The sequence below is a fragment of the Ascaphus truei genome, chromosome 7 (genome assembly GCF_040206685.1).
Source record: "Ascaphus truei isolate aAscTru1 chromosome 7, aAscTru1.hap1, whole genome shotgun sequence".
Taxonomy (NCBI): Eukaryota; Metazoa; Chordata; class Amphibia; order Anura; family Ascaphidae; genus Ascaphus; species Ascaphus truei.
Genome location: NC_134489.1, coordinates 111,243,295 through 111,269,926, shown reverse-complemented (window position 1 = coordinate 111,269,926; position 26,632 = coordinate 111,243,295). Strand labels below are relative to the sequence as shown.

Here is a 26,632-nt window from a genome sequence, read left to right as displayed (position 1 = left end):
TGGGTGTGCATGGTGAGTATGGGTGTGCATGGTGAGTATGTGTGTACATGGTGAGTATGTGTGTACATGGTGAGTATGGGAGTGCATGGTGAGTATGGGTGTGCATGGTGAGTATGGGTGTGCATGGTGAGTATGGGTGTGCATGGTGAGTATCAGTGTGCATGGTGAGTATGTGAGTGCATGGTGAGTATGTGTGTGCATGGTGAGAATGTGTGTGCATGGTGAGTGTGAGTGTGTGCGGTGAGTGTGAGCGTGCGTGGTGAGTCTGAGCGTGCATGGTGAGTACGGGTGTGCATGGTGAGTACGGGTGTGCATGGTGAGTACGGGTGTGCATGGTGAGTACGGGTGTGCATGGTGAGTACGGGTGTGCATGGTCAGTATCGGTGTGCATGGTGAGTATGTGTGTGCATGGTGAGTATGTGTGTGCATGGTGAGTACGGGTGTGCATGGTCAGTATCGGTGTGCATGGTGAGTATGTGTGTGCATGGTGAGTATGTGTGTGCATGGTGAGTATGGGTGTGCATGGTGAGTATGGGTGTGCATGGTGAGTATGGGTGTGCATGGTGAGTATGGGTGTGCATGGTGAGTATGGGTGTGCATGGTCAGTATCGGTGTGCATGGTCAGTATCGGTGTGCATGGTGAGTATGGGTGTGCATGGTGAGTATGGGTGTGCATGGTGAGTATGGGTGTGCATGGTGAGTATGGGTGTGCATGGTGAGTATGGGTGTGCATGGTGAGTATGGGTGTGCATGGTGAGTATGTGAGTGCATGGTGAGTATGTGAGTGCATGGTGAGTATGTGTGTGCATGGTGAGTATGGGTGTGCATGGTGAGTACGGGTGTGCATGGTGAGTACGAGTGTGCATGGTGAGTACGGGTGTGCATGGTGAGTACGGGTGTGCATGGTGAGTACGGGTGTGCATGGTGAGTACGGGTGTGCATGGTGAGTACGGGTGTGCATGGTCAGTATCGGTGTGCATGGTCAGTATCGGTGTGCATGGTGAGTATGTGTGTATGGTGAGTATGGGTGTGCATGGTGAGTATGGGTGTGCATGGTGAGTATGGGTGTACATGGTGAGTATGGATGTGCATGGTGAGTATGGGTGTGCATGGTGAGTATGGGTGTGCATGGTGAGTATGGGTGTGCATGGTGAGTATGGGTGTGCATGGTGAGTATGGGTGTGCATGGTGAGTATGAGTGTGCATGGTGAGTACGGGTGTGCATGGTGAGTACGGGTGTGCATGGTGAGTACGGGTGTGCATGGTGAGTACGGGTGTGCATGGTGAGTACGGGTGTGCATGGTCAGTATCGGTGTGCATGGTCAGTATCGGTGTGCATGGTGAGTATGTGTGTATGGTGAGTATGGGTGTGCTTGGTGAGTATGGGTGTGCATGGTGAGTATGGGTGTGCATGGTGAGTATGGATGTGCATGGTGAGTATGGGTGTGCATGGTGAGTATGGGTGTGCATGGTGAGTATGGGTGTGCATGGTGAGTATGGGTGTGCATGGTGAGTATGGGTGTGCATGGTCAGTATCGGTGTGCATGGTGAGTATGTGTGTACATGGTGAGTATGTGTGTACATGGTGAGTATGGGTGTGCATGGTGAGTATGGGTGTGCATGGTCAGTATCGGTGTGCATGGTGAGTATGTGTGTACATGGTGAGTATGTGTGTACATGGTGAGTATGTGTGTACATGGGGAGTATGGGTGTGCATGGTGAGTTTGGGTGTGCATGGTGAGTATGTGTGTACATGGTGAGTATGGGTGTGCATGGTGAGTATGGGTGTGCATGATCAGTATCGGTGTGCATGGTGAGTATTTGAGTGCATGGTGAGTATGTGTGTACATGGTGAGTATGGGTGTGCATGGTGAGTATGGGTGTGCATGGTGAGTATGGGTGTGCATGGTGTGTATGGGTGTGCATGGTGAGTATGGGTGTGCATGGTGAGTATGTGTGTACATGGTGAGTATGTGTGTACATGGTGAGTATGTGTGTACATGGTGAGTATGGGTGTGCATGGTGAGTATGTGTGTACATGGTGAGTATGGGTGTGCATGGTGAATATGTGTGTACATGGTGAGTATGGGTGTGCATGGTAAGTATGGGTGTGCATGGTCAGTGTGGGTGTGCATGGTGAGTATGGGTGTGCATGGTGAGTATGTGTGTACATGGTGAGTATGGGAGTGCATGGTGAGTATGGGTGTGCATGGTGAGTATGGGTGTGCATGGTGAGTATGGGTGTGCATGGTGAGTATCAGTGTGCATGGTGAGTATGTGAGTGCATGGTGAGTATGTGTGTGCATGGTGAGAATGTGTGTGCATGGTGAGTGTGAGTGTGTGCGGTGAGTGTGAGCGTGCGTGGTGAGTCTGAGCGTGCATGGTGAGTCTGAGCATGCATGGTGAGTATGAGCGTGCATGGTGAGTATGAGCGTGCATGGTGAGTCTGAGCGTGCATGGTGAGTGTGAGCATGCATGGTGAGTGTGAGCGTGCATGATGAGTGTGAGCGTGCATGGTGAGTGTGAGCGTGCATGGTAAGTGGGAGTGTGCATGGTGAGTGTGTATGGTGAGTGTGAGTGTGCATTGTGAGTGTGAGTGTGCGTGGTGGGCGTGAGTGTGCATGGTGAGTGTGCATGGTGATTGTGAGTGTGCATGGTGAGTGTGAGTGTACATGGCGAGTGTGCACAGTGAGTGTGAGTGTGCATGGTGAGTGTGCATGGTGAGTGTGAGTGTGCATGGTGAGTATGAGTGCTACACAATGAAGTGTTCAGCACTGATCTGCTCATTAGCAGTTCTCTCTCGCTGGTGGACACTCTCACTCATTGCATGACAGTCAATCATTAGAAAGTGGTCTCACTCACTGGAGTGCGCTTTCACTGGTGGGCAGTCTCACTCACTAGAAGTCAGTCTCATTGAAGGCTTGATCTCACTCACTAGATTGACTGTCATGCAATAACTGAGGGAACAATCATAAGAGGGCAGTCTCACTCACTGGAGGGCAGTCTCACTCGCTGGAGGGCAGTCTCACTCACTGGAGGGCAGTCTCACACACTGGAGGGCAGTCTCACTCACTGTAGGCACAGTCTCACTCACGAGGACAGTCTCACTCACTGTAGACACAGTATCACTCACTGGAGGGCACTCTCACTCACTGTAGGTGCAGTCTCACTCACTGGAGGGCACTCTCACTCACTAGAGGCACTCTCACTCACTGTAAGTGCACTCTCACTCCCTAGAGGCACTCTCACTCACTGTAAGTGCACTCTCACTCACTAGAGGGCATTGCGCTCTCTCCTACACAATGCTGTGTAACTTGTACCTTTATTTCTCTTTATTCTGCAGCTGAACATGTCCCTGTTCACAATAAATGGCTATTTTCAGTCAGCGGTGACAGATACAAGGTAGGATGAGACCTCGGCTGAACCTGCACCCCTGCTCTCCCCTGTGCCCCCCTGCTCTCCCCTGTGCCCCCCTGCTCTCCCCTGTGCCCCCCTGCTCTCCCCTGTGCCCCCCTGCTCTCCCCTGTGTCCCCCTGCTCTCCCCTGTGCCCCCCTGCTCTCCCCTGTGCCCCCCTGCTCTCCCCTGTGCCCCCCTGCTCTCCCCTGTGCCCCCCTGCTCTCCCCTGTACCTCCCTGCGCTCCCCTGTACCTCCCCGCGCTCCCCTGTGCCTCCCGGTGCCTCCCTGCGCTCCCCTGTGCCTCCCGGTGCCTCCCTGCGCTCCCCTGTGCCTCCCGGTGCCTCCCTGCGCTCCCCTGTACCTCCCTGCGCTCCCCTGTACCTCCCTGCGCTCCCCTGTGCCTCCCGGTGCCTCCCTGCGCTCCCCTGTGCCTCCCGGTGCCTCCCTGCGCTCCCCTGTGCCTCCCGGTGCCTCCCTGCGCTCCCCTGTGCCTCCCGGTACCTCCCGGCACTCCCCTGTGCCTCCCTGCGCTCCCCTGTGCCTCCCTGCGCTCCCCTGTGCCTCCCGGTGCCTCCCTGCGCTCCCCTGTGCCTCCCGGTACCTCCCGGCACTCCCCTGTGCCTCCCTGCGCTCCCCTGTGCCTCCCGGTGCCTCCCTGCGCTCCCCTGTGCCTCCCGGTGCCTCCCTGCGCTCCCCTGTGCCTCCCGGTACCTCCCTGCGCTCCCCTGTGCCTCACTGTACCTCCCTGCGCTCCCCTGCGCTCCCCTGCGCTCCCCTGTGCCTCACTGTACCTCCCTGCGCTCCCCTGCGCGCTCCCCTGTGCCTCCTGCATTACACATACAAGAAGAAGGTGCGGTGCTTAGTATGTTAGTCTGGAGACTGGAACACACGCCCTGTAATTAGGGGACCCCAGTCTCAGTCACTCCCTGTGTGACCCCTCTATGTCCCGGGACCCACGCTGTAATTAGGGGACCCCAGTCTCAGTCACTCCCTGTGTGACCCCTCTATGTCCCGGGACCCCCGCTGTAATTAGGGGACCCCAGTCTCAGTCACTCCCTGTGTGACCCCTCTATGTCCCGGGACCCCCGCTGTAATTAGGGGACCCCGGTCTCAGTCACTCCCTGTGTGACCCCTCTATGTCCCGGGACCCCCGCTGTAATTAGGGGACCCCGGTCTCAGTCACTCCCTGTGTGACCCCTCTATTTCCCGGGACTCCCGCTGTAATTAGGGGACCCCAGTCTCAGTCACTCCCTGTGTGACCCCTCTATGTCCCGGGACCCCCGCTGTAATTAGGGGACCCCGGTCTCAGTCACTCCCTGTGTGACCCCTCTATGTCCCGGGACCCCCGCTGTAATTAGGGGACCCCGATCTCAGTCACTCCCTGTGTGACCCCTCTATGTCCCGGGACCTCCGCTGTAATTAGGGGACCCCCGTCTCAGTCACTCCCTGTGTGACCCCTCTATGTCCCGGGACCCCCGCTGTAATTAGGGGACCCCGGTCTCAGTCACTCCCTGTGTGACCCCTCTATGTCCCGGGACCCCGCTGTAATTAGGGGACCCCGGTCTCAGTCACTCCCTGTGTGACCCCTCTATGTCCCGGGACCCCCGCTGTAATTAGGGGACCCCAGTCTCAGTCACTCCCTGTGTGACCCCTCTATGTCCCGGGACCCCCGCTGTAATTAGGGGACCCCAGTCTCAGTCACTCCCTGTGTGACCCCTCTATGTCCCGGGACCCCCGCTGTAATTAGGGGACCCCAGTCTCAGTCACTCCCTGTGTGACCCCTCTATGTCTAATTAATAATAATATCATTGTTCTTTCTCTGGAAGCTGCTGTATTGTACAAACCAGAGAAATGCACTTTCCAGCATCCCACCCCGGGCGCGGCTGCACGGCGGTGTATGAACTGTAAACAGAAAGTGCTTTGGGGATAAAAGGCACTGAATAAATAGAATGATATCATTATTATTATACTTTATTTCTAAGGCACCAACATATTCCTCAGCTAACTCCCCCACCCCCCACATCATGAATATACAGTATATTTATGTCAACAAGAGAGCTACTGAGCGAGGCAATGTATATAACAAGAGACAGGGCGCCCAATGCTACATCCCATTAACAAAACATATATGGTAAAAAGTATAAAGTAAAATACTTCAATAATAATAATAGATGGTTCTTCCCCTCTTACAGAGGTAAAGGGAAGGGGTAACACTAGTAGTGTAGGACCTGCATTCATTTGGTTATACCTTGGCGTTGGTACGCAGGCTTATGACGCTTTGGCCAAAGGGTTAACTAAATAACCAAGTATTTATTATTATTATTATTATTGAAGTATTTTACTTTATACTTTTTACTATATATGTTTTGTCAATGGGATGTAGCATTGGGCACCCCCTGTCTCCTGTTATATATTCCTCAGCGCAGTACAATGTGGGAGGGGGGACTGTACCATTGTATGATAAAATAGTACATACATGTTAAGACAAACTGAGACAATGGGAAAAAGGTTCCTACCCCAAAGAGCTTACAATCTAGAAGTAGTAGAGGGGAGACACGAGGAATAGCATATCATACCGGCCTCAGCCTCAGATAATGTTCATTTTCAGGGACTCCAATCACATCATCGTCTCGGTTCAGAACATTTTCTCTTTGGCTTCCAACGTGACTGCCTACGACATTCTGTACAGTTTACAGAGCTACATGCGTTCCTGCAAATCGTCCCCGGCAATCTCCCCCGGCTGCCAGCTGATCCTGCACCCTCAGCTGTACTACAAAGGTACTGTGCATCGTGGGGAGGGGACGCAAGCGTTAGCACAGGGAGTACCCCCAGGGGCTGGGTTATTCCAAATTATTCCAAATTATATATATATACATACATACAGTCATGTGAAAAAGAAAGTACACCATCTGTGAATTCTGTGGTTTTACATATCAGGACATAATAACAATCATCTGTTCCTTAGCAGGTCTTAAAATTAGGTAAATACAACCTCAGCTGAACAACAACACATGACATATTACACAGTGTCATGATTTATTTAACAAAAATAAAGCCAAAATGGAGAAGCCATGTGTGAAAAACTAAGGACACCCTTACTGCTTCCATAGGAATTAAAATGCTAAGTAGCAGACAGGTGCTGCTCATTAAATGCCCTTGATTAATTGATCATCAGGAAGTGTGACCACCTCTATAAAAGCCGACGTTTTAGCAGTTTGCTGGTCTGGAGCATTCAGGTGTGTGTTAACACAATGCCAAGGAGGAAAGACATCAGCAATGAACTTAGAGAAGCAATTGTTGCTGCCCATCAATCTGGGAAGGGTTATAAGGCAATTTCCAAACAATGTAAAGTCCATCATTCTACAGTGAGAAAGATTATTCAAAAGTGGAAAACATTCAAGACAGTTGCCAATCTTCCCAGGAGTGGACGTCCCAGCAAATTCACCCCAAGGTCAGACCGTGCAATGCTCAGAGAAATTGCAAAAAACCCAAGAGTTACATCTCAGACTCTACAGGCCTCAGTTAGCATGTTAAATGTTAAAGTTCATGACAGTACAATTAGAAAAAGACTGAACAAGTATGGTTTGTTTGGAAGGGTTGCCAGGAGAAAGCCTCTTCTCTCTAAAAAGAACATGGCAGCACGGCTTAGGTTTGCAAAGTTGCATCTGAACAAACCACAAGACTTCTGGAACAATGTCCTTTGGACAGACGAGACCAAAGTAGAGATGTTTGGCCATAATGCACAGCGCCACGTTTGGCGAAAACCAAACACAGCATATCGGCACAAACACCTCATACCAACTGTCAAGCACGGTGATGGAGGGGTGATGATTTGGGCTTGTTTTGCAGCCACAGGACCTGGGAACCTTGCAGTCATTGAGTCGACCATGAACTCCTCTGTATACCAAAGTATTCTAGAGTCAAATGTGGGGCCATCTGTCCAACAGCTAAAGCTTGGCCGAAATTGGGTCATGCAACAGGACAATGATCCCAAGCACACCAGCAAATCTACAACAGAATGGCTGAAAAAGAAAAGAATCAAGGTGTTGCAATGGCCCAGTCAAAGTCCAGACCTCAACCCGGTTGAAATGCTGTGGCTGGACCTTAAGAGAGCTGTGCATAAAGAAATGCCCGCAAACCTCAATGAACTGAAGCAACGTTGTAAAGAAGAGTGGGACAAAATCCCTCAACAACGATGTGAGAGACTGATGAAGTTATACAGAAAACGATTACTCCAAGTTATTGCTGCTAAAGGTGGTTCTACAAGTTATTGAATCATAAGGTGTACTTCATTTTTCACACATGGCTTCTCCATTTTGGCTTTATTTTTGTTAAATAAATCATGACATGGTGTAATATGTCATGTGTACACACACACACACACACACACACACAGTGTAATATGTCATGTGTTGTTGTTCATGTGAGGTTGTATTTACCTAATTTTTAGACCTGCTAAGGAACAGATGATTGTTATTATCTCCTGATATGTAAAACCACAGAATTCACAGAGGGCGTACTTTCTTTTTCACATGACTGTACATGTTTTATTATTTACATTTTCTTACAATTGAATAGTTGTTGCCCCCTCCATGAATATCACTCCCTAACCCCTGAGGTTCCAGCCACACGGCCCGGGTCCCATCACATGCCGGGAGTCAGGCGGCACAGGAATAACAGCATATTGTCGGACAATCACTGCAGACACAGGGTGACCAGGCCCGGACAGCGTTTCTTCTCTCTTTTGGCGATGTGCTTCTGTACTGAGCCCTTGTCTCCCAGCAGCACATGTTATAAATCCCTGACCCTCACTGTGTCTTCCTGTTTCCAGCTGTGAGTCTGTGCAATGTGAAACCCCCCGGGTGTGATAAAGACACAGCCGAGTGTGCGGACCTGACCGGCATTGCGCTGTGCCAGTGCAAGCCTGCCTACTTCAAATACAACACCATGGACCACTCGTGCCGAGGTGAGCGCCGGACACAGGCCTACAGATATGTATGCAGCCACCTCTGGAGTGGAATCCCCTGTAGTGTATCTGTAGCTCTAAGCTGGCCCTAGTAATACACTCTTTAAATATAATGTATAACCCTGCTCACTTAATGTAACTATGTATTTGTAACCATGTATCTGTCACCATAACTCCTCTGTGCCCCGGACATACGTGAACACGAGAGGTAAATCTCACTGTATTACTCCTGGGAAAACATGTTATAAATGAATACACAATGGGGACCTGTATTAAGATGTTATTTTCATTTTTTCTGATCCTCAAAATGACAGTGCTAAAAAGTAATAGAAACCTTCATTACATGTGCGCCGTGTGCATGAAGACACAGAATTTACATGTGCGCGTGTGTATGAAGACACAAAATTTACATGTGCGCGTGTGCATGAAGATACATAATTTACATGTGCGCGTGTGCATGAAGACACAGAATTTACATGTGCGCGTGTGCATGAAGACGCAGAAATTACATGTGCGCCGTGTGCATGAAGACACAGAATTTACATGTGCGCGTGTGCATGAAGACACAGAATTTACATGTGCGCGTGTGCATGAAGACACAGAATTTACATGTGCGCGTGTGCATGAAGACACAGAATTTACATGTGCGCGTGTGCATGAAGACACAGAATTTACATGTGCGCGTGTGCATGAAGACACAGAATTTACATGTGTGCGTGTGTGCATGAAGACACAGAATTTACATGTGCGCGTGTGCATGAAGACACAGAATTTACATGTGCGCGTGTGCATGAAGACACAGAATTTACATGTGCGCGTGTGCATGAAGACACAGAATTTACATGTGCGCGTGTGCATGAAGACACAGAATTTACATGTGTGCGTGTGTGCATGAAGACACAGAATTTACATGTGCGCGTGTGCATGAAGACACAGAATTTACATGTGCGCGTGTGCATGAAGACACAGAATTTACATGTGCGTGTGTGTGCATGAAGACACAGAATTTACATGTGCGCGTGTGCATGAAGACGCAGAATTTACATGTGCGTGTGTGTGCATGAAGACACAGAATTTACATGTGCGCGTGTGCATGAAGACACAGAATTTACATGTGCGTGTGTGTGCATGAAGACACAGAATTTACATGTGCGCGTGTGCATGAAGACACAGAATTTACATGTGCGCGTGTGCATGAAGACACAGAATTTACATGTGCGCGTGTGCATGAAGACACAGAATTTACATGTGCGCGTGTGCATGAAGACACAGAATTTACATGTGCGCGTGTGCATGAAGACACAGAATTTACATGTGTGCGTGTGTGCATGAAGACACAGAATTTACATGTGCGCGTGTGCATGAAGACACAGAATTTACATGTGCGTGTGTGTGCATGAAGACACAGAATTTACATGTGCGCGTGTGCATGAAGACACAGAATTTACATGTGCGCGTGTGCATGAAGACACAGAATTTACATGTGCGCGTGTGCATGAAGACACAGAATTTACATGTGCGCGTGTGCATGAAGACACAGAATTTACATGTGCGTGTGTGCATGAAGACGCAGAATTTACATGTGCGCGTGTGCATGAAGACGCAGAATTTACATGTGCGCGTGTGCATGAAGACACAGAATTTACATGTGCGTGTGTGCATGAAGACACAGAATTTACATGTGTGCGTGTTCATGAAGACACAGAATTTACATGTGCGCGTGTGCATGAAGATACAGAATTTACATGTGCGCGTGTGCACGAAGACGCAGAATTTACATGTGCGCGTGTGCACGAAGACGCAGAATTTACATGTGCGCGTGTGCACGAAGACACAGAATTTACATGTGCGCCGTGTGCATGAAAACGCAGCATTTACATGTGCGCCGTGTGCATGAAGACACAGAATTTACATGTGCGCGTGTGCATGAAGACACAGAATTTACATGTGCGCGTGTGCATGAAGACGCAGAATTTACATGTGCGCCGTGTGCATGAAGACACAGAATTTACATGTGCGCGTGTGCATGAAGACACAGAATTTACATGTGCGCGTGTGCATGAAGACGCAGAAATTACATGTGCGCCGTGTGCATGAAGACACAGAATTTACATGTGCGCCGTGTGCATGAAGACGCAGAATTTACATGTGCGCGTGTGCATGAAGACGCAGAATTTACATGTGCGCGTGTGTATGAAGACACAGAATTTACATGTGCGCGTGTGCATGAAGACACAGAATTTACATGTGCGCGTGTACATGAAGACACAGAATTTACATGTGCGCGTGTGCATGAAGACACAGAATTTACATGTGCGCGTGTGCATGAAGACACAGAATTTACATGTGCGCCGTGTGCATGAAGACACAGAATTTACATGTGCGCGTGTGCATGAAGACACAGAATTTACATGTGCGCGTGTGCATGAAGACGCAGAAATTACATGTGCGCCGTGTGCATGAAGACACAGAATTTACATGTGCGCCGTGTGCATGAAAACGCAGCATTTACATGTGCGCGTGTGCATGAAGACACAGAATTTACATGTGCGTGTGTGTGCATGAAGACGCAGAATTTACATGTGCGCGTGTGCATGAAGACACAGAATTTACATGTGCGCCGTGTGCATGAAGACGCAGCATTTACATGTGCGCGTGTGCATGAAGACACAGAATTTACATGTGCGCGTGTGCATGAAGACACAGAATTTACATGTGCGCGTGTGCATGAAGACGCAGAATTTACATGTGCGCGTGTGCATGAAGACACAGAATTTACATGTGCGCCGTGTGCATGAAAACGCAGCATTTACATGTGCGCGTGTGCATGAAGACGCAGAAATTACATGTGCGCGTGTGCATGAAGACGCAGAATTTACATGTGCGCGTGTGCATGAAGACACAGAATTTACATGTGCGCGTGTGCATGAAGACGCAGAATTTACATGTGCGCGTGTGCATGAAGACGCAGAATTTACATGTGCGCGTGTGCATGAAGACACAGAATTTACATGTGTGCGTGTGCATGAAGACACAGAATTTACATGTGCGCGTGTGCATGAAGACGCAAAATTTACATGTGCGCCGTGTGCATGAAGACACAGAATTTACATGTGCGCGTGTGCATGAAGACACAGAATTTACATGTGCGCGTGTGCATGAAGACGCAGAAATTACATGTGCGCCGTGTGCATGAAGACACAGAATTTACATGTGCGCCGTGTGCATGAAGACGCAGAATTTACATGTGCGCATGTGCATGAAGACACAGAATTTACATGTGCGCCGTGTGCATGAAAACGCAGCATTTACATGTGCGCGTGTGCATGAAGACGCAGAAATTACATGTGCGCGTGTGCATGAAGACGCAGAATTTACATGTGCGCGTGTGCATGAAGACGCAGAATTTACATGTGCTAGTGTGCATGAAGACGCAGAATTTACATGTACGCGTGTGCATGAAGACGCAGAATTTACATGTGCGCGTGTGCATGAAGACACAGAATTTACATGTGCGCGTGTGCATGAAGACGCAGAATTTACATGTGCGTGTGTGTGCATGAAGATGCAGAATTTACATGTGCGTGTGTGTGCATGAAGACACAGAATTTACATGTGCGCGTGTGCATGAAGACACAGAATTTACATGTGCGCGTGTGCATGAAGACACAGAATTTACATGTGCGCGTGTGCATGAAGACACAGAATTTACATGTGCGCGTGTGCATGAAGACGCAGAAATTACATGTGCGCCGTGTGCATGAAGACGCAGAATTTACATGTGCGCGTGTGTGCATGAAGACACAGAATTTACATGTGCGCGTGTGCAGGAAGACACAGAATTTACATGTGCGTGTGTGTGCATGAAGACACAGAATTTACATGTGCGCGTGTGCATGAAGACACAGAATTTACATGTGCGCGTGTGCATGAAGACACAGAATTTACATGTGCGCGTGTGCATGAAGACACAGAATTTACATGTGCGCGTGTGCATGAAGACGCAGAAATTACATGTGCGCCGTGTGCATGAAGACACAGAATTTACATGTGCGCGTGTGTGCATGAAGACACAGAATTTACATGTGCGCGTGTGCATGAAGACACAGAATTTACATGTGCGCGTGTGCATGAAGACACAGAATTTACATGTGCGTGTGTGTGCATGAAGACACAGAATTTACATGTGCGCGTGTGCATGAAGACACAGAATTTACATGTGCGCGTGTGCATGAAGACACAGAATTTACATGTGCGCGTGTGCATGAAGACACAGAATTTACATGTGCGCGTGTGCATGAAGACACAGAATTTACATGTGCGCGTGTGTGCATGAAGACACAGAATTTACATGTGCGCGTGTGTGCATGAAGACACAGAATTTACATGTGCGCGTGTGCATGAAGACACAGAATTTACATGTGCGTGTGTGTGCATGAAGACACAGAATTTACATGTGCGCGTGTGCATGAAGACACAGAATTTACATGTGCGCGTGTGCATGAAGACACAGAATTTACATGTGCGCGTGTGCATGAAGACACAGAATTTACATGTGCGCGTGTGCATGAAGACGCAGAAATTACATGTGCGCGTGTGCATGAAGACACAGAATTTACATGTGCGAGTGTGCATGAAGACACAGAATTTACATGTGCACGTGTGCATGAAGACGCAGAATTTACATGTGCGCGTGTGCACGAAGACACAGAATTTACATGTGCGCGTGTGCACGAAGACGCAGAATTTACATGTGCGCGTGTGCACGAAGACGCAGAATTTACATGTGCGCCGTGTGCATGAAGACGCAGAATTTACATGTGCGCCATGTGCATGAAGACACAGAATTTACATGTGCGCCGTGTGCATGAAGACACAGAATTTACATGTGCGCCGTGTGCATGAAGACGCAGAATTTACATGTGCGCGTGTGCATGAAGACACAGAATTTACATGTGCGCGTGTGCACGAAGACACAGAATTTACATGTGCGCGTGTGCATGAAGATGCAGAATTTACATGTGCGCCGTGTGCATGAAGACGGAGAATTTGTCGACGTTATTTTTGACACATCGGGTCATGTTGAATGTTGAATACCTGATTGATAGAATTTAAATTAAAACAGAATAAGTATTTTTTCATTTACAACTAGTATTAGTAAATATCAATTATTGGTGTCATATTATTCATAATAGCCATACTGTGAAAACGTAATACATTTATTTGACCTACTGTATGTCCTGAAACATGCGCGCCGCGGTAACTAGCTGCGTGTGTGGGTACGAAGCGCAGAATGAAGCTGGTGGAGGGTTTGGACTTTCTGCTATTTTTTGGTGCATAGAAACATTCTTTTTTTGTACATCCCATTTATATTTGTACACGAGCAGATTCCTGCGCGTCCGAGCGGGCGCAAAGTCTCAGAATAGTACCACGGCGGGCACACGGGCGCGTGCATGCACAGGCATACAAACACATAGGTGCACACACACACTGGCGCGCGAACGCACACAGGCGCACACACACACACACAGGTGCGCGAACGCACACAGGCGCACACACACACAGGCGCACACACACACATAGGCGTGCGCACACACATACACAGGTGTGTACACACGCAAGCGCACGCGCACAGACGTGCGCGCACACACACACACTGGCACACACAGGCGTGCACAGAGGCACACATACACACACAGGTGTGCACACACAGGCGCACACAGGCACACACACACACAGGCGTGCACACATACACAATTGAAAATTAAATTTCCCCGCACCAATTTTGCATAAATAAAATCCGTTTGCGTTGCTTAGAACATACAGTACGTCCCAATGTATTCTTCCATTGCGCAGACATTGTGCTCACTGCTGTACACTTATATGCACAAGTCAGTATCCCTAAGAGCACACAATCTGATTTTGGTGCATGAGGCACAGTGGGTAAAGGGACTTTCCCAGAGCTGGGACACAATTTGGATGCTCCCACTGAAAAGGCCAGCATCTCAACAACTGCAGCTGCTTCTTTCTGATACCGTTGCAATGTGTAATCATGTCCCTGTGCGTGTTACATGTATACACTGCTTATAAACACGCAGTCTCTAAGCCTGCGCGTGTTACATGTATACACTGCTTATAAACACGCAGTCTCTAAGCCTGTGCGTGTTACATGTATACACTGCTTATAAACACGCAGTCTCTAAGCCTGTGCGTGTTACATGTATACACTGCTTATAAACACGCAGTCTCTAAGCCTGTGCGTGTTACATGTATACACTGCTTATAAACACGCAGTCTCTAAGCCTGTGCGTGTTACATGTATACACTGCTTATACACACGCAGTCTCTAAGCCTGCGCGTGTTACACGTTCACACTGCTTATAAACACGCAGTCTCTAAGCCTGCGCGTGTTACACGTATACACTGCTTATAAACACGCACACTGCTTATAAACATGCAGTCTCTAAGCCTGCGCGTGTTACACGTATACACTGCTTATAAACACGCACACTGCTTATAAACATGCAGTCTCTAAGCCTGCGCGTGTTACACGTATACACTGCTTATAAACACGCACACTGCTTATAAACACGCAGTCTCTACGCCTGCGCGTGTTACATGTATACACTGCTTATACACACGCACACTGCTTATAAACACGCAGTCTCTAAGCCTGCGCGTGTTACATGTATACACTGCTTATAAACACGCACACTGCTTATAAACACGCAGTCTCTAAGCCTGCGCGTGTTACATGTATACACTGCTTATAAACACGCAGTCTCTAAGCCTGTGCGTGTTACATGTATACACTGCTTATACACACGCAGTCTCTAAGCCTGCGTGTGTTACATGTATATACTGCTTATAAACACGCACACTGCTTATAAACACGCAGTCTCTACGCCTGCGCGTGTTACATGTATACACTGCTTATAAACACGCAGTCTCTACGCCTGCGCGTGTTACATGTATACATTGCTTTTAAACACGCAGTCTCTACGCCTGCGCGTGTTACACGTATACACTGCTTATAAACATGCAGTCTCTACGCCTGCGCGTGTTACACGTATACACTGCTTATAAACACGCAGTCTCTACGCCTGCGCGTGTTAAACGTATACACTGCTTATAAACACGCAGTCTCTACGCCTGCGCGTGTTACACGTATACACTGCTTATACACACGCAGTCTCTAAGCCTGCGCGTGTTACACGTATACACTGCTTATACACACGCAGTTTCTAAGCCTGTGCGTGTTACACGTATACACTGCTTATAAACACGCACACTGCTTATAAACACGCAGTCTCTAAGCCTCTGTGTGTTACATATATACACTGCTTATAGACACGCAGTCTCTAAGCCTGCGCGTGTTACACGTATACACTGCTTATAAACACGCAGTCTCTAAGCCTGCGCATGTTACATGTACACGCTGCTTATAAACACGCAGTCTCTAAGCCTGCGCGTGTTACATGTATACACTGCTTATAAACACGCAGTCTGCTTATACACACGCAGTCTCTAAGCCTGCGCGTGTTACATGTATTCGCTGCTTATAAACACGCAGTCTCTAAGCCTGCGCGTGTTACATGTATACACTGCTTATAAACACGCAGTCTCTAAGCCTGCGCATGTTACATGTACACGCTGCTTATAAACACGCAGTCTCTAAGCCTGCGCGTGTTACATGTATACACTGCTTATAAACACGCAGTCTCTAAGCCTGTGCGTGTTACATGTATACACTGCTTATAAACACGCACACTGCTTATAAACACGCAGTCTCTAAGCCTGCGCGTGTTACATTTATTCGCTGCTTATAAACACGCAGTCTCTAAGCCTGCGCGTGTTACATGTATATACTGCTTATAAACACGCAGTCTCTAAGCCTGTGCGTGTTACATGTATACACTGCTTATAAACACGCAGTCTCTAAGTCTCTGTGTTTTTATTTCCCCATCAGCCTGTGAAGATGGTTACAAACGGGAGAATGCGTCTTGTGTGAGGTGAGAGGAACCCCCCCTCCCCCATACCTGTAATACACAGAACATACTTACAGACCCCCTCCCCCTCTCCCCTCTCTCCCCCCTCTCCCTCCCCGGACCTGTAATACACAGAACATACTTACAGAGCCCCCCTGTAATACACAGAACATACTTACAGAGCCCCCTGTAATACACAGAACATACTTACAGAGCCCCCCCCTGTAATACACAGAACATACTTACAGAGCCCCCCCCCCTGTAATACACAGAACATACTTACAGAGCCCCCCCTGTAATACACAGAACATACTTACAGAGCCCCCCCCCCTGTAATACACAGAACATACTTACAGAGCCCCCCCCCCCTGTAATACACAGAACATACTTACAGAGCCCCCCCTGTAATACACAGAACTTACTTACAGAGCCCCCCCTGTAATACACAAAACATACTTACAGAGCCCCCCCTGTAATACACAGAACATACTTACAGAGCCCCCCCCCCCTGTAATACACAGAACATACTTACAGAGCCCCCCCTGTAATACACAGAACATACGTACAGCCCCCCCCAGTTATACAAAGAACATACTTACAGAGCCCCTCCCCCCTGTTATACACAGAACATACGTACAGCCCCCCCTGTAATACACAGAACATACGTACAGCCCCCCGTTATACACAGAACATACTTAGAGAGCCCCTCCCCCCTGTTATACACAGAACATACATACAGCCCCCCCTGTTATACACAGAACATACGTACAGCCCCCCTCCCTGTAATACACAGAACATACGTACAGTGTCCCCCCCCCCCCCTGTTATACACAGTGTAGAGGGAGAGGGGGTTGGCCTGGTATTAAAGGGGTTGCACCCCATATGGCCACCCCCAGACCTCACCAGGGAGGCAAGGGGTTAACTGGACTGCGGTCCAGGAATGTGGCTTACACCTTGTCATGTCAGGAAAATGTATGTTCCCCTGTTCCCATGTTTCATTATAATCCTGTATTTTAATGTTTTAAAGTGCATTTCTGTATCTCCAGTTCTGGAGGTCGCCGAGAGTTGAAATTTGGCCAATATGTGGAGTCACTGTAGGCATTAAAAACTGGCAAATTTCGACCCACTGAGCCCACCAGAATGGAACTTATTAATATGTGCAGATATTAAAGTGTATATGTATGGTATTTTGGATCTGCTCTGAAAATGCAGACTCCATCTGCTATGCTAATAGGTCATGAAGGGCAGCCGGATGATTGAGCATAAGCACTGTGATCAAAAGTTAACTGCCCTGATTGTTTACACTAGGAACCAAGTACTAATCAACAGACTCTGCCACTCTAATTGTTACCTGAGGGCGGAGAATCATCAAACTGTAGTGGTTTGTAAGTGTTATGTCTACACCTACAAACAATGAAGATCCTATCAGATACTTCATTTGGTAGACTGATCGTCGACCCTGATTTAATTATGGGGCTACAGAAATAAGACCCTCAGAGTCCTAGTACGCATGGGCTAACTAGCTGGGGGGCATGGGTTAATCTGTGTCTCCACGTTAGTGATTGGATACAGATAATTGTTCACCAATAGTCTGTATTCAATGTTAAGAATAGGGTTACACAGGTATATAAACTGCGTCAACCCTACAGTTTTTAGTTGTGCTTCTGATTCTACCTGGAATGTCACTGGATTGCTGGAGAATTGCTAGCTGATACTTCTCCATTCCCCAACCCTAAGTAAGTGTTACCTTCTTGTCTGTTAATTGTACTATATTGCTGTGTTCATCTTTTTAAGGAATAAATATATTTTATTATATCTAAGCCTCGTTCAGTTCAACCCAGATATTTGGTGTTCATTATATCGTCATAAGCTACCGTGACACACAGAACATACGTACAGCCCCCCCCCGTTATACACAGAACATACGTACAGCCCCCCCGTTATACACAGAACATACGTACAGCCCCCCCCGTTATACACAGAACATACGTACAGCCCCCCCCGTTATACACAGAACATACGTACAGCCCCCACCCTGTTATACACCGAACATACGTACAGCCCCCCCCTCCCCCCTGTTATACACAGAACATACGTACAGCCCCCCCCCTGTTATACACAGAACATACGTACAGCCCCCCCCCCCCTGTTATACACAGAACATACGTACAGCCCCCCTCCCCCCCCCTGTTATACACAGGTACAGAGCCCTTGTAAGGATTTCACCTCACTGACTTTTTCTGGCTGTTTTGCAGATGCCCTTTCGGTCTGGGAGGATTCAACTGCTCCAACCGTAAGTAAGCCCGGGGGCCGTGTACGGGGGCATTAATATTAACACTTTCTCTGCCAGGGGAACTTGTAAGGTGTTAAATCCCTTCAAAAGCACACCCTCTATAACACACACACAGCAGTGGCTGTAGGAGGAGCGTGGGGGGTAACCGGTTTTAGCAGGGGAGGGGGGGGAATCTGTCGCGTTTCGCTTCTCTGCAGTTTGTAGAAATCTTTCTAACAGTTTTCAGAACCCGTGAATATTTCGCTAGAAACAGCCCAAATTGTTAAAAAGTTGCTATTTTTTTAACCTGCTAAATATGTCCCGCGAGAGGGAAGGATTCATTTGCAGTTATTGTTCCATTTTGAACATTCCCTGAAACAAAACGGTATTTTCTGCATTATCTGAAACGCTGCAGCACAAGAAACGGGGGCTTCAAAATATCACTTTATCAATCATAAAATATCAGTTTGAAAAAGTGGAGGCCGGTAATGCATTGCAGATTGCGATATTATATCGCTGTGCGTGTTATTATATCTCTGCGCGTTATTATATCGCTGTGCGTGTTATTATATCTCTGCGTGTTATTATATCTCTGCGTGTTATTATATCTCTGCGTGTTATCATATCTCTGCGTGTTATTATATCTCTCTGCGTGTTATTATATCTCTCTGCGTGTTATTATATATCTGCGTGTTATTATATCTCTCTGCGTGTTATTATATTGCTCTGCGCGTTATTATATCTCTGCGCGTTATTATCTCTCTGCGTGTTATTATATCTCTCTGCGAGTTATTATATCTCTCTGCGCGTTATTATCTCTCTCTGCGTGTTATGATATCTCTCTGCGTGTTATTATCTCTCTGCGTGTTATTATATCTCTGCGTGTTATTATATCTCTCTGCGTGTTATTATATATCTGCGTGTTATTATATCTCTCTGCGTGTTATTATATCTCTCTGCGTGTTATTATATCTCTCTGCGTGTTATTATATCTCTCTGCGCGTTATTATATCTCTCTGCGTGTTATTATATCTCTGCGTGTTATTATATCTCTCTGCGTGTTATTATATCTCTGCGCGTTATTATATCTTTCTGCGTGTTATTATATCTCTCTGCGTTTTATTATATCTCTCTGCACGTTATTATATCTCTCTGCGTGTTATTTTACCTCTGCGTGTTATTATATCTCTGCACGTTATTATATCTCTCTGCGTGTTATTATATCTCTCTGCATGTTATTATATCTCTGCGCGTTATTCTATCTCTCTGCGTGTTATTATATCTCTGCGTGTTATTATATCTCTCTGCGTGTTATTATATCTCTCTGCGTGTTATTATATCTCTCTGCGTGTTATTATATCTCTCTGCGTGTTATTATATCTCTCTGCGTGTTATTATATCTCTCTGCGTGTTATTATATCTCTCTGCGTGTTATTATATCTCTGCGTGTTATTATATCTCTCTGCGTGTTATTATATCTTTGCGTGTTATTATATCTCTCTGCGTGTTATTCTATCTCTCTGCGTGTTATTATATCTCTCTGCATGTTATTATATATCTCTGCGTGTTATTATCTCTCTGCGTGTTATTATCTCTCTGCGTGTTATTATCTCTCTGCGTGTTATTATCTCTCTCTGCGCGTTATTATATCTCTCTGCGCGTTATTATATCTCTGCGTGTTATTATATCTCTCTGCGTGTTATTATATCTCTCTGCGCGTTATTCTATCTCTGCGTGTTATTATATCTCTCTGCGCGTTATTATATCTCTGCGTGTTATTATATCTCTCTGCGCGTTATTCTATCTCTGCGTGTTATTATATCTTTGCGTGTTATTATATCTCTCTGCGTGTTATTCTATCTCTCTGCGTGTTATTATATCTCTCTGCATGTTATTATATATCTCTGCGTGTTATTATCTCTCTGCGTGTTATTATCTCTCTGCGTGTTATTATCTCTCTGCGTTTTATTATATCTCTCTGCGTGTTATTATATCTCTGCGCGTTATTATATCTCTGCGTGTTATTATATCTCTCTGCGTGTTATTATATCTCTGCGTGTTATTATATCGCTGCGTGTTATTATATCTCTCTGCGCGTTATTATATCTCTGCGTGTTATTATATCTCTCTGCTTGTTATTCTATCTCTGCGCGTTATTATCTCTGCGTGTTATTATATCTGCGTGTTATTATATCTCTGCGCGTTATTATCTCTGTGTGTTATTTTATCTCTCTGCGTGTTATTATATCTCTCTGCGTGTTATTATATATCTGTGTGTTATTATATCTCTACATGTTATTATATTTCTCTGCGTGTTATTATATCTCTCTGCGTGTTATTATATCTCTCTGCGTGTTATTATATCTCTCTGCGTGTTATTATATCTCTGCGTGTTATTATATATCTGTGTGTTATTATATCTCTGCGTGTTATTATATTTCTCTGCATGCTATTATATCTCTCTGCGTGTTATTATATCTCTCTGTGTGTTATTATATCTCTCTGCGTGTTATTATATCTCTGCGTGTTATTATATCTCTGCGTGTTATATTATCTCTCTGCGTGTTATTTTATCTCTCTGCATGTTATTATATCTCTCTGCGTGTTATTATATCTCTCTGCGTGTTATTATATCTCTGTGTGTTATTATATCTCTCTGCGTGTTATTATATTTCTCAGTGTGTTATTATATCTCTGTGTGTTATTATATCTCTCTGCGTGTTATTATATCTCTGTGTGTTATTATATCTCTGTGTGTTATTATATCTCTGCTTGTTATTATATTTCTCAGTGTGTTATTATATCTCTGTGTGTTATTATATCTCTCTGCGTGTTATTATATCTCTGTGTGTTATTATATCTCTGTGTGTTATTATATCTCTGCGCGTTATTATATGTCTCTGCGTGTTATTATATCTCTGCGCGTTATTATATCTCTCTGCGTGTTATTATATCTCTCTGCGTGTTATTATATCTCTCTGCGTGTTATTATATCTCTCTGCGTGTTATATTATCTCTGCGTGTTATATTATCTCTCTGCGTGTTATTATATCTCTCTGCGTGTTATTATATCTCTCTGCGTGTTATATTATCTCTCTGCTTGTTATATTATCTCTCTGCGTGTTATATTATCTCTCTGCGTGTTATATTATCTCTCTGCTTGTTATTATATCTCTCTGCGTGTTATTATATCTCTCTGCGTGTTATTATATCTCTCTGCGTGTTATATTATCTCTCTGCGTGTTATATTATCTCTCTGCAATGCATTGTAGGCCTCTCGCAAGGAAGGGGTAATTAGCAGGGTAAAAATGTTGATTTCTTTGTAAAAAGCCCCTGCCCAGAAGGAACGATAAGAAGCAGTGAGAGTGGGGAGCTGTGAGGAAGGTCAGACAGGATCCCAGGAGGGTGGGCAGGACGCAGCAGCCGAGAGGAAAACGCCAGCGTCGGCTAAATCCGTAACAATGTCATAGAGCGAGACGGGGAAGGCCCCGAGTGTGTGTCACATTCCTTACTGAACGTGCAGCGTGTGATGTGTCTGCAGAGAAGAGAAGCGCCTCGTAATACAGTCACTGTAACAACGATAAAGGGGTTAATGTTAAACTAGTGAGATACTTTGTATATGTATGTACAGTATGTATATCTTTATCTATATAGCACCATCCAGTACATAGCGCTTCACAGCAGTAATACACGGGTAATAATAATATAACACATAGTGGGAATAAGTGCTTCAGACATAAAAGTAACATTAGGAAAAGGAGTCCCTGACCCGAGGAACTTACAATCTAAGTGGTAAGTAGGACGAACGTACAGAGACAGTAGGAGGGCGTCCTGGTAAGTGCATCTGCAGGGGCCACAGTCAATGTATGAGATGTAAAGTATCAGCCACGGAGCTACCCATATGCTTAATTAAAGAGGTGTGTTTCCTAATATATCCCCAAATTCCTGCCAATATTCCTAATATATCCCAACATTCCTAATATATCCCAATATTCCTAATATATCCCAACATTCCTAATATATCCCAATATTCCTAATATATCCCAATATTCATAATATATCCCAATATTCATAATATATCCCAATATTCCTCATATATCCCAATATATCCCAACATTCCTAATATATCCCAATATTCCTAATATATCCCAATATTCATAATATATCCCAACATTCCTAATATATCCCAATATTCCTAATATATCCAAACATTCCTAATATATCCCAATATTCCTAATATATCCCAATATTCATAATATATCCCAATATTCATAATATATCCCAATATATCCCAATATTCATAATATATCCCAATATTCATAATATATCCCAATATTCATAATATATCCAAACATTCCTAATATATCCCAATATTCCTAATATATCCCAATATTCATAATATATCCCAATATTCATAATATATCCCAATATATCCCAATATTCCTAATATATCCCAACATTCCTAATATATCCCAATATTCATAATATATCCCAATATTCATAATATATCCCAATATTCCTAATATATCCCAATATTCCTAATATATCCCAATATTCATAATATATCCCAATATTCCTCATATATCCCAATATATCCCAACATTCCTAATATATCCCAATATTCCTAATATATCCCAATATTCCTAATATATCCAAACATACCTAATATATCCCAATATTCCTAATATATCCCAATATTCCTAATATATCCCAATATTCCTAATATATCCAAACATACCTAATATATCCCAATATTTCTAATATATCCAAACATTCCTAATATATCCCAATATTCCTAATATATCCCAATATTCATAATATATCCCAATATTCATAATATATCCCAACATTCCTAATATATCCCAACATTCCTAATATATCCCAATATTCCTAATATATCCCAACATTCCTAATATATCCCAATATTCATAATATATCCCAATATTCATAATATATCCCAATATTCCTAATATATCCCAATATTCCTAATATATTCCAATATTCCCAATATATCCCAACATTCCTAATATATCGCAACATTCCTAATATATCCCAATATATCCCAACATTCCTAATATATCCCCAAATTCCTGATATATCCCAATATATGCAGTACCTTGTCCTTCACTGTCCCCAGACCCTCACTTTGCTTTTGGACAGTGTTGCAATGCAATGTGCTCCCCCATCTCTCGCCTCCCCAAGTCTCTATCTCTTCCCGCTACAACACTGACACCCGGTGGGCAACTTGTGTACAGCGCGTCCCCATCCCGGCTCTCACCAAATCCCATCATCAGCAACACGCTGTTATTCCGGAACGCTGCTCTTACTGAGCACAACCACTGCCCCACAGAGCATGCAATCTAATGTTTTGTCCCACAACAGTTTCTGGCTGATGTTACCAACTGTTCTTAGTACAGAATCGACTTAATACCTGACCCCGATTCTGCGCTCGATTATTTCCAGACAGAGGTCCTAAAAGGAAAAAACAGACAAGTGCGCACAAGAATTCTAACTAAATAAAAAAGTCTTAATGTGATAAAAATTATATCAAATACACCCAACCACGTGATAAAAGTGTATAAGGTAAATAAATATACCAATGTAGATGAGCGTCTGCTGCTGTGATAAGGGCAGCCCAAGGCCCTAGGATCTAGTAACAACAAAACAAACAAAGCGCACAACACTCATCGTGAAAAATGTAATAAACAGTGTTTATATATAAGGTGTTTCAAGGTTATGCGTACATCATGAATGATTTAATCAGGCATAGAGAGCCACAGAGTGGCAGTTACCAGCGTCTGCAACCAGGAACCGCCGGGATCTCACTCCCCCTTCCACGAACTCAGGTCAGATGCAGATCAGACACACTACCGGATCATTGATGTATCTGCCACAGTCTTAATGTCCAGTATGTGGCGTTAGTACGCCTGGTGAGTTCTGGGGTGTAGTTCTCTTTCTATCGCAGATATCATACAGGTTCCCTGCTGCAAACCTCACTGCACATCCGCACTGGTCGAGCACACTGCACATCCGCACTGGTCTTAAAACTCTGCGATACCCATGCTCCACTACGCAGAATAAGGGTACGGGGGGCCCACCTTCCATGGGTTACACCTGACCTTATAGCACTCTACCATTTCAGGGATGCCTTGTGGGAAAGCTACAAAGCAACTGGCACTACCAAGGATCTCAATCACTACAGATGCATGAGGAACATGTGCACAAGGCAAACAAGGCATGCAAAAGCACAATATTACTCTGACAATCTCCACCAAAATACATCAAACCCAGCTAACTTCTGGAAGGTTATCAACAATATATTCCAGCCTCCTAACCATCAACAACCAAGTAATATCACTAAGGGGGATATTACTCTGACAAACCCCACTGACATTGCAAATGCATTCAATGATTACTTTGTGGGGTGTGCTACTTCCCTATTAGCAAAACCCAACCCGAACTACATACATGAACCTCATTCTGTGAGTACCTCAATATCCCCAACTTCTCCAAACACTGCCCACAGTTTTCAATTTGGCCCAGTATCCGAAGAGGAGATTACACAGGCGCTCCTCAAACTAAAACTAAGCAGCCATTTGTGGACCTGACTTACTGCAATCTAAGTTCCTATGACTTGGTGCCTCAGCCATTGCCAACCGCTTGCTTTCCTAATCACTCTATCCTGTCTGCAGGCCATATCCCTAGCACCTGGAAAACTGCCAGAGTTGTCCCAATCTTCAAAAGTGGGGACAAAAACACTGTCTCAAACTACAGGTCAATCTCTCTTCTCCCAATCCTATCCAAAGTCATGGGAAAATGTGTCCACTCCCAATTAAGCGATTTCTATACCAAGACAAATTTCCCTAGCCAATTCCAGTCTGGCTTTCGGCCCAAACACTCCATACCCGCCTATACCGCCGCCTTTTCTAATTCTGTGATTTTGTTTAGTAAATTCTGCAGGAAAATGTTGGATTTTCTAGGAGAACATGCAAGATAAAGAAGCTAAGAGAGGCAGAATTCCCACTGACCCCCAAATCATCACCACATTGTCACGTCATACAAGATGTTTCTTTTACTTAGATTGTAAGCTCTTTGGCCCAGGGACTCTTTTTCTAATGTTACTTTCACGTGGAAGCGCTTATTCCGTTACGTGTTATATTATTCTGTCCCGTTTATTACAGCTGTGAAGCGCTGTGTACATCGATGGTGCTATATAAATAAAGATATATATATATATACTAGCTGAGAGACCCGGCGTTGCCCGGGATGTAAATGCGTAATAGGTAGTATTATTTATAAATTGTGAACAATAGGTGAGTATTTGTTGTAAAGGTTGGATAATAATATTGAAAAGAAAGATGGAAGAAAATGTAATACGATGTTGTATAAAAATGGTTTATTGTAACCACACCACAGTACAATGTATATTTTGGTGCCATAAGTGATGTAAAAATGTGAGGCGTGTGTCCTGCTAGGGTGTGAGGCGGCGGGTGGCGCGTGGGTTGTGAGTGCTGTCTGCGAGTGGGGGTCCTGCTAGGGTGTGAGGCGGCGGGTGGCGCGTGGGTGTGAGTGCTGTCTGTGAGTGTGGGTCCTGCTAGGGTGTGAGGCGGCGGGTGGCGCATGGGTTGTGAGTGCTGTCTGTGAGTGGGGGTCCTGCTAGGGTGTGAGGCGGCGGGTGGCGCGTGGGTTGTGAGTGCTGTCTGTGAGTGGGGGTCCTGCTAGGGTGTGAGGCGGTGGGACAGTGATGTCGGTGCGTAGGGGCGGGAGGCAGCAGGTGTGTGTGGCGGCAGGTATGTGTCGAGTGTGGCGGGTGTCTGTTGAGTGCGTGCAGCGGCTGTGAGGCGGTGGGTGAAAGGCAGAGGCGGCCGGAGTAAGAGCGGGTGAAAGGCAGAGGCGGGGGTGGGGAGGCGAACGGCGGCGGGAAGGGGAGGAGGGGGGGTGGTGGAGGGGGCAAGGGGTGGAGGAGGGGGGCAAGGGGTGGAGGAGGGGGGAAGGGTTAGAGGAGGGG

The 26,632-nt window shown here is 45.8% G+C and overlaps 1 protein-coding gene across 2 annotated transcripts in view; it reads left to right on the top strand.

Annotated features, from left to right (window-relative positions):
- HEG1 (heart development protein with EGF like domains 1) overlaps positions 1-26,632 on the top strand; it is a 160,336-nt gene that overhangs the window by 89,035 nt on the left and 44,669 nt on the right. Inside the window, exons 6-10 of one of the 2 annotated variants that reach the window (XM_075609900.1) lie at positions 3,344-3,402; positions 6,007-6,176; positions 8,230-8,364; positions 16,334-16,376; positions 18,608-18,645. In XM_075609900.1, the coding sequence (XP_075466015.1) occupies positions 3,344-3,402; positions 6,007-6,176; positions 8,230-8,364; positions 16,334-16,376; positions 18,608-18,645 (445 nt within the window). Of the gene's footprint in view, positions 1-3,343; positions 3,403-6,006; positions 6,177-8,229; positions 8,365-16,333; positions 16,377-18,607; positions 18,646-26,632 lie in introns of those variants that run through there. The other variant, XR_012802766.1, reaches the window with a different exon arrangement.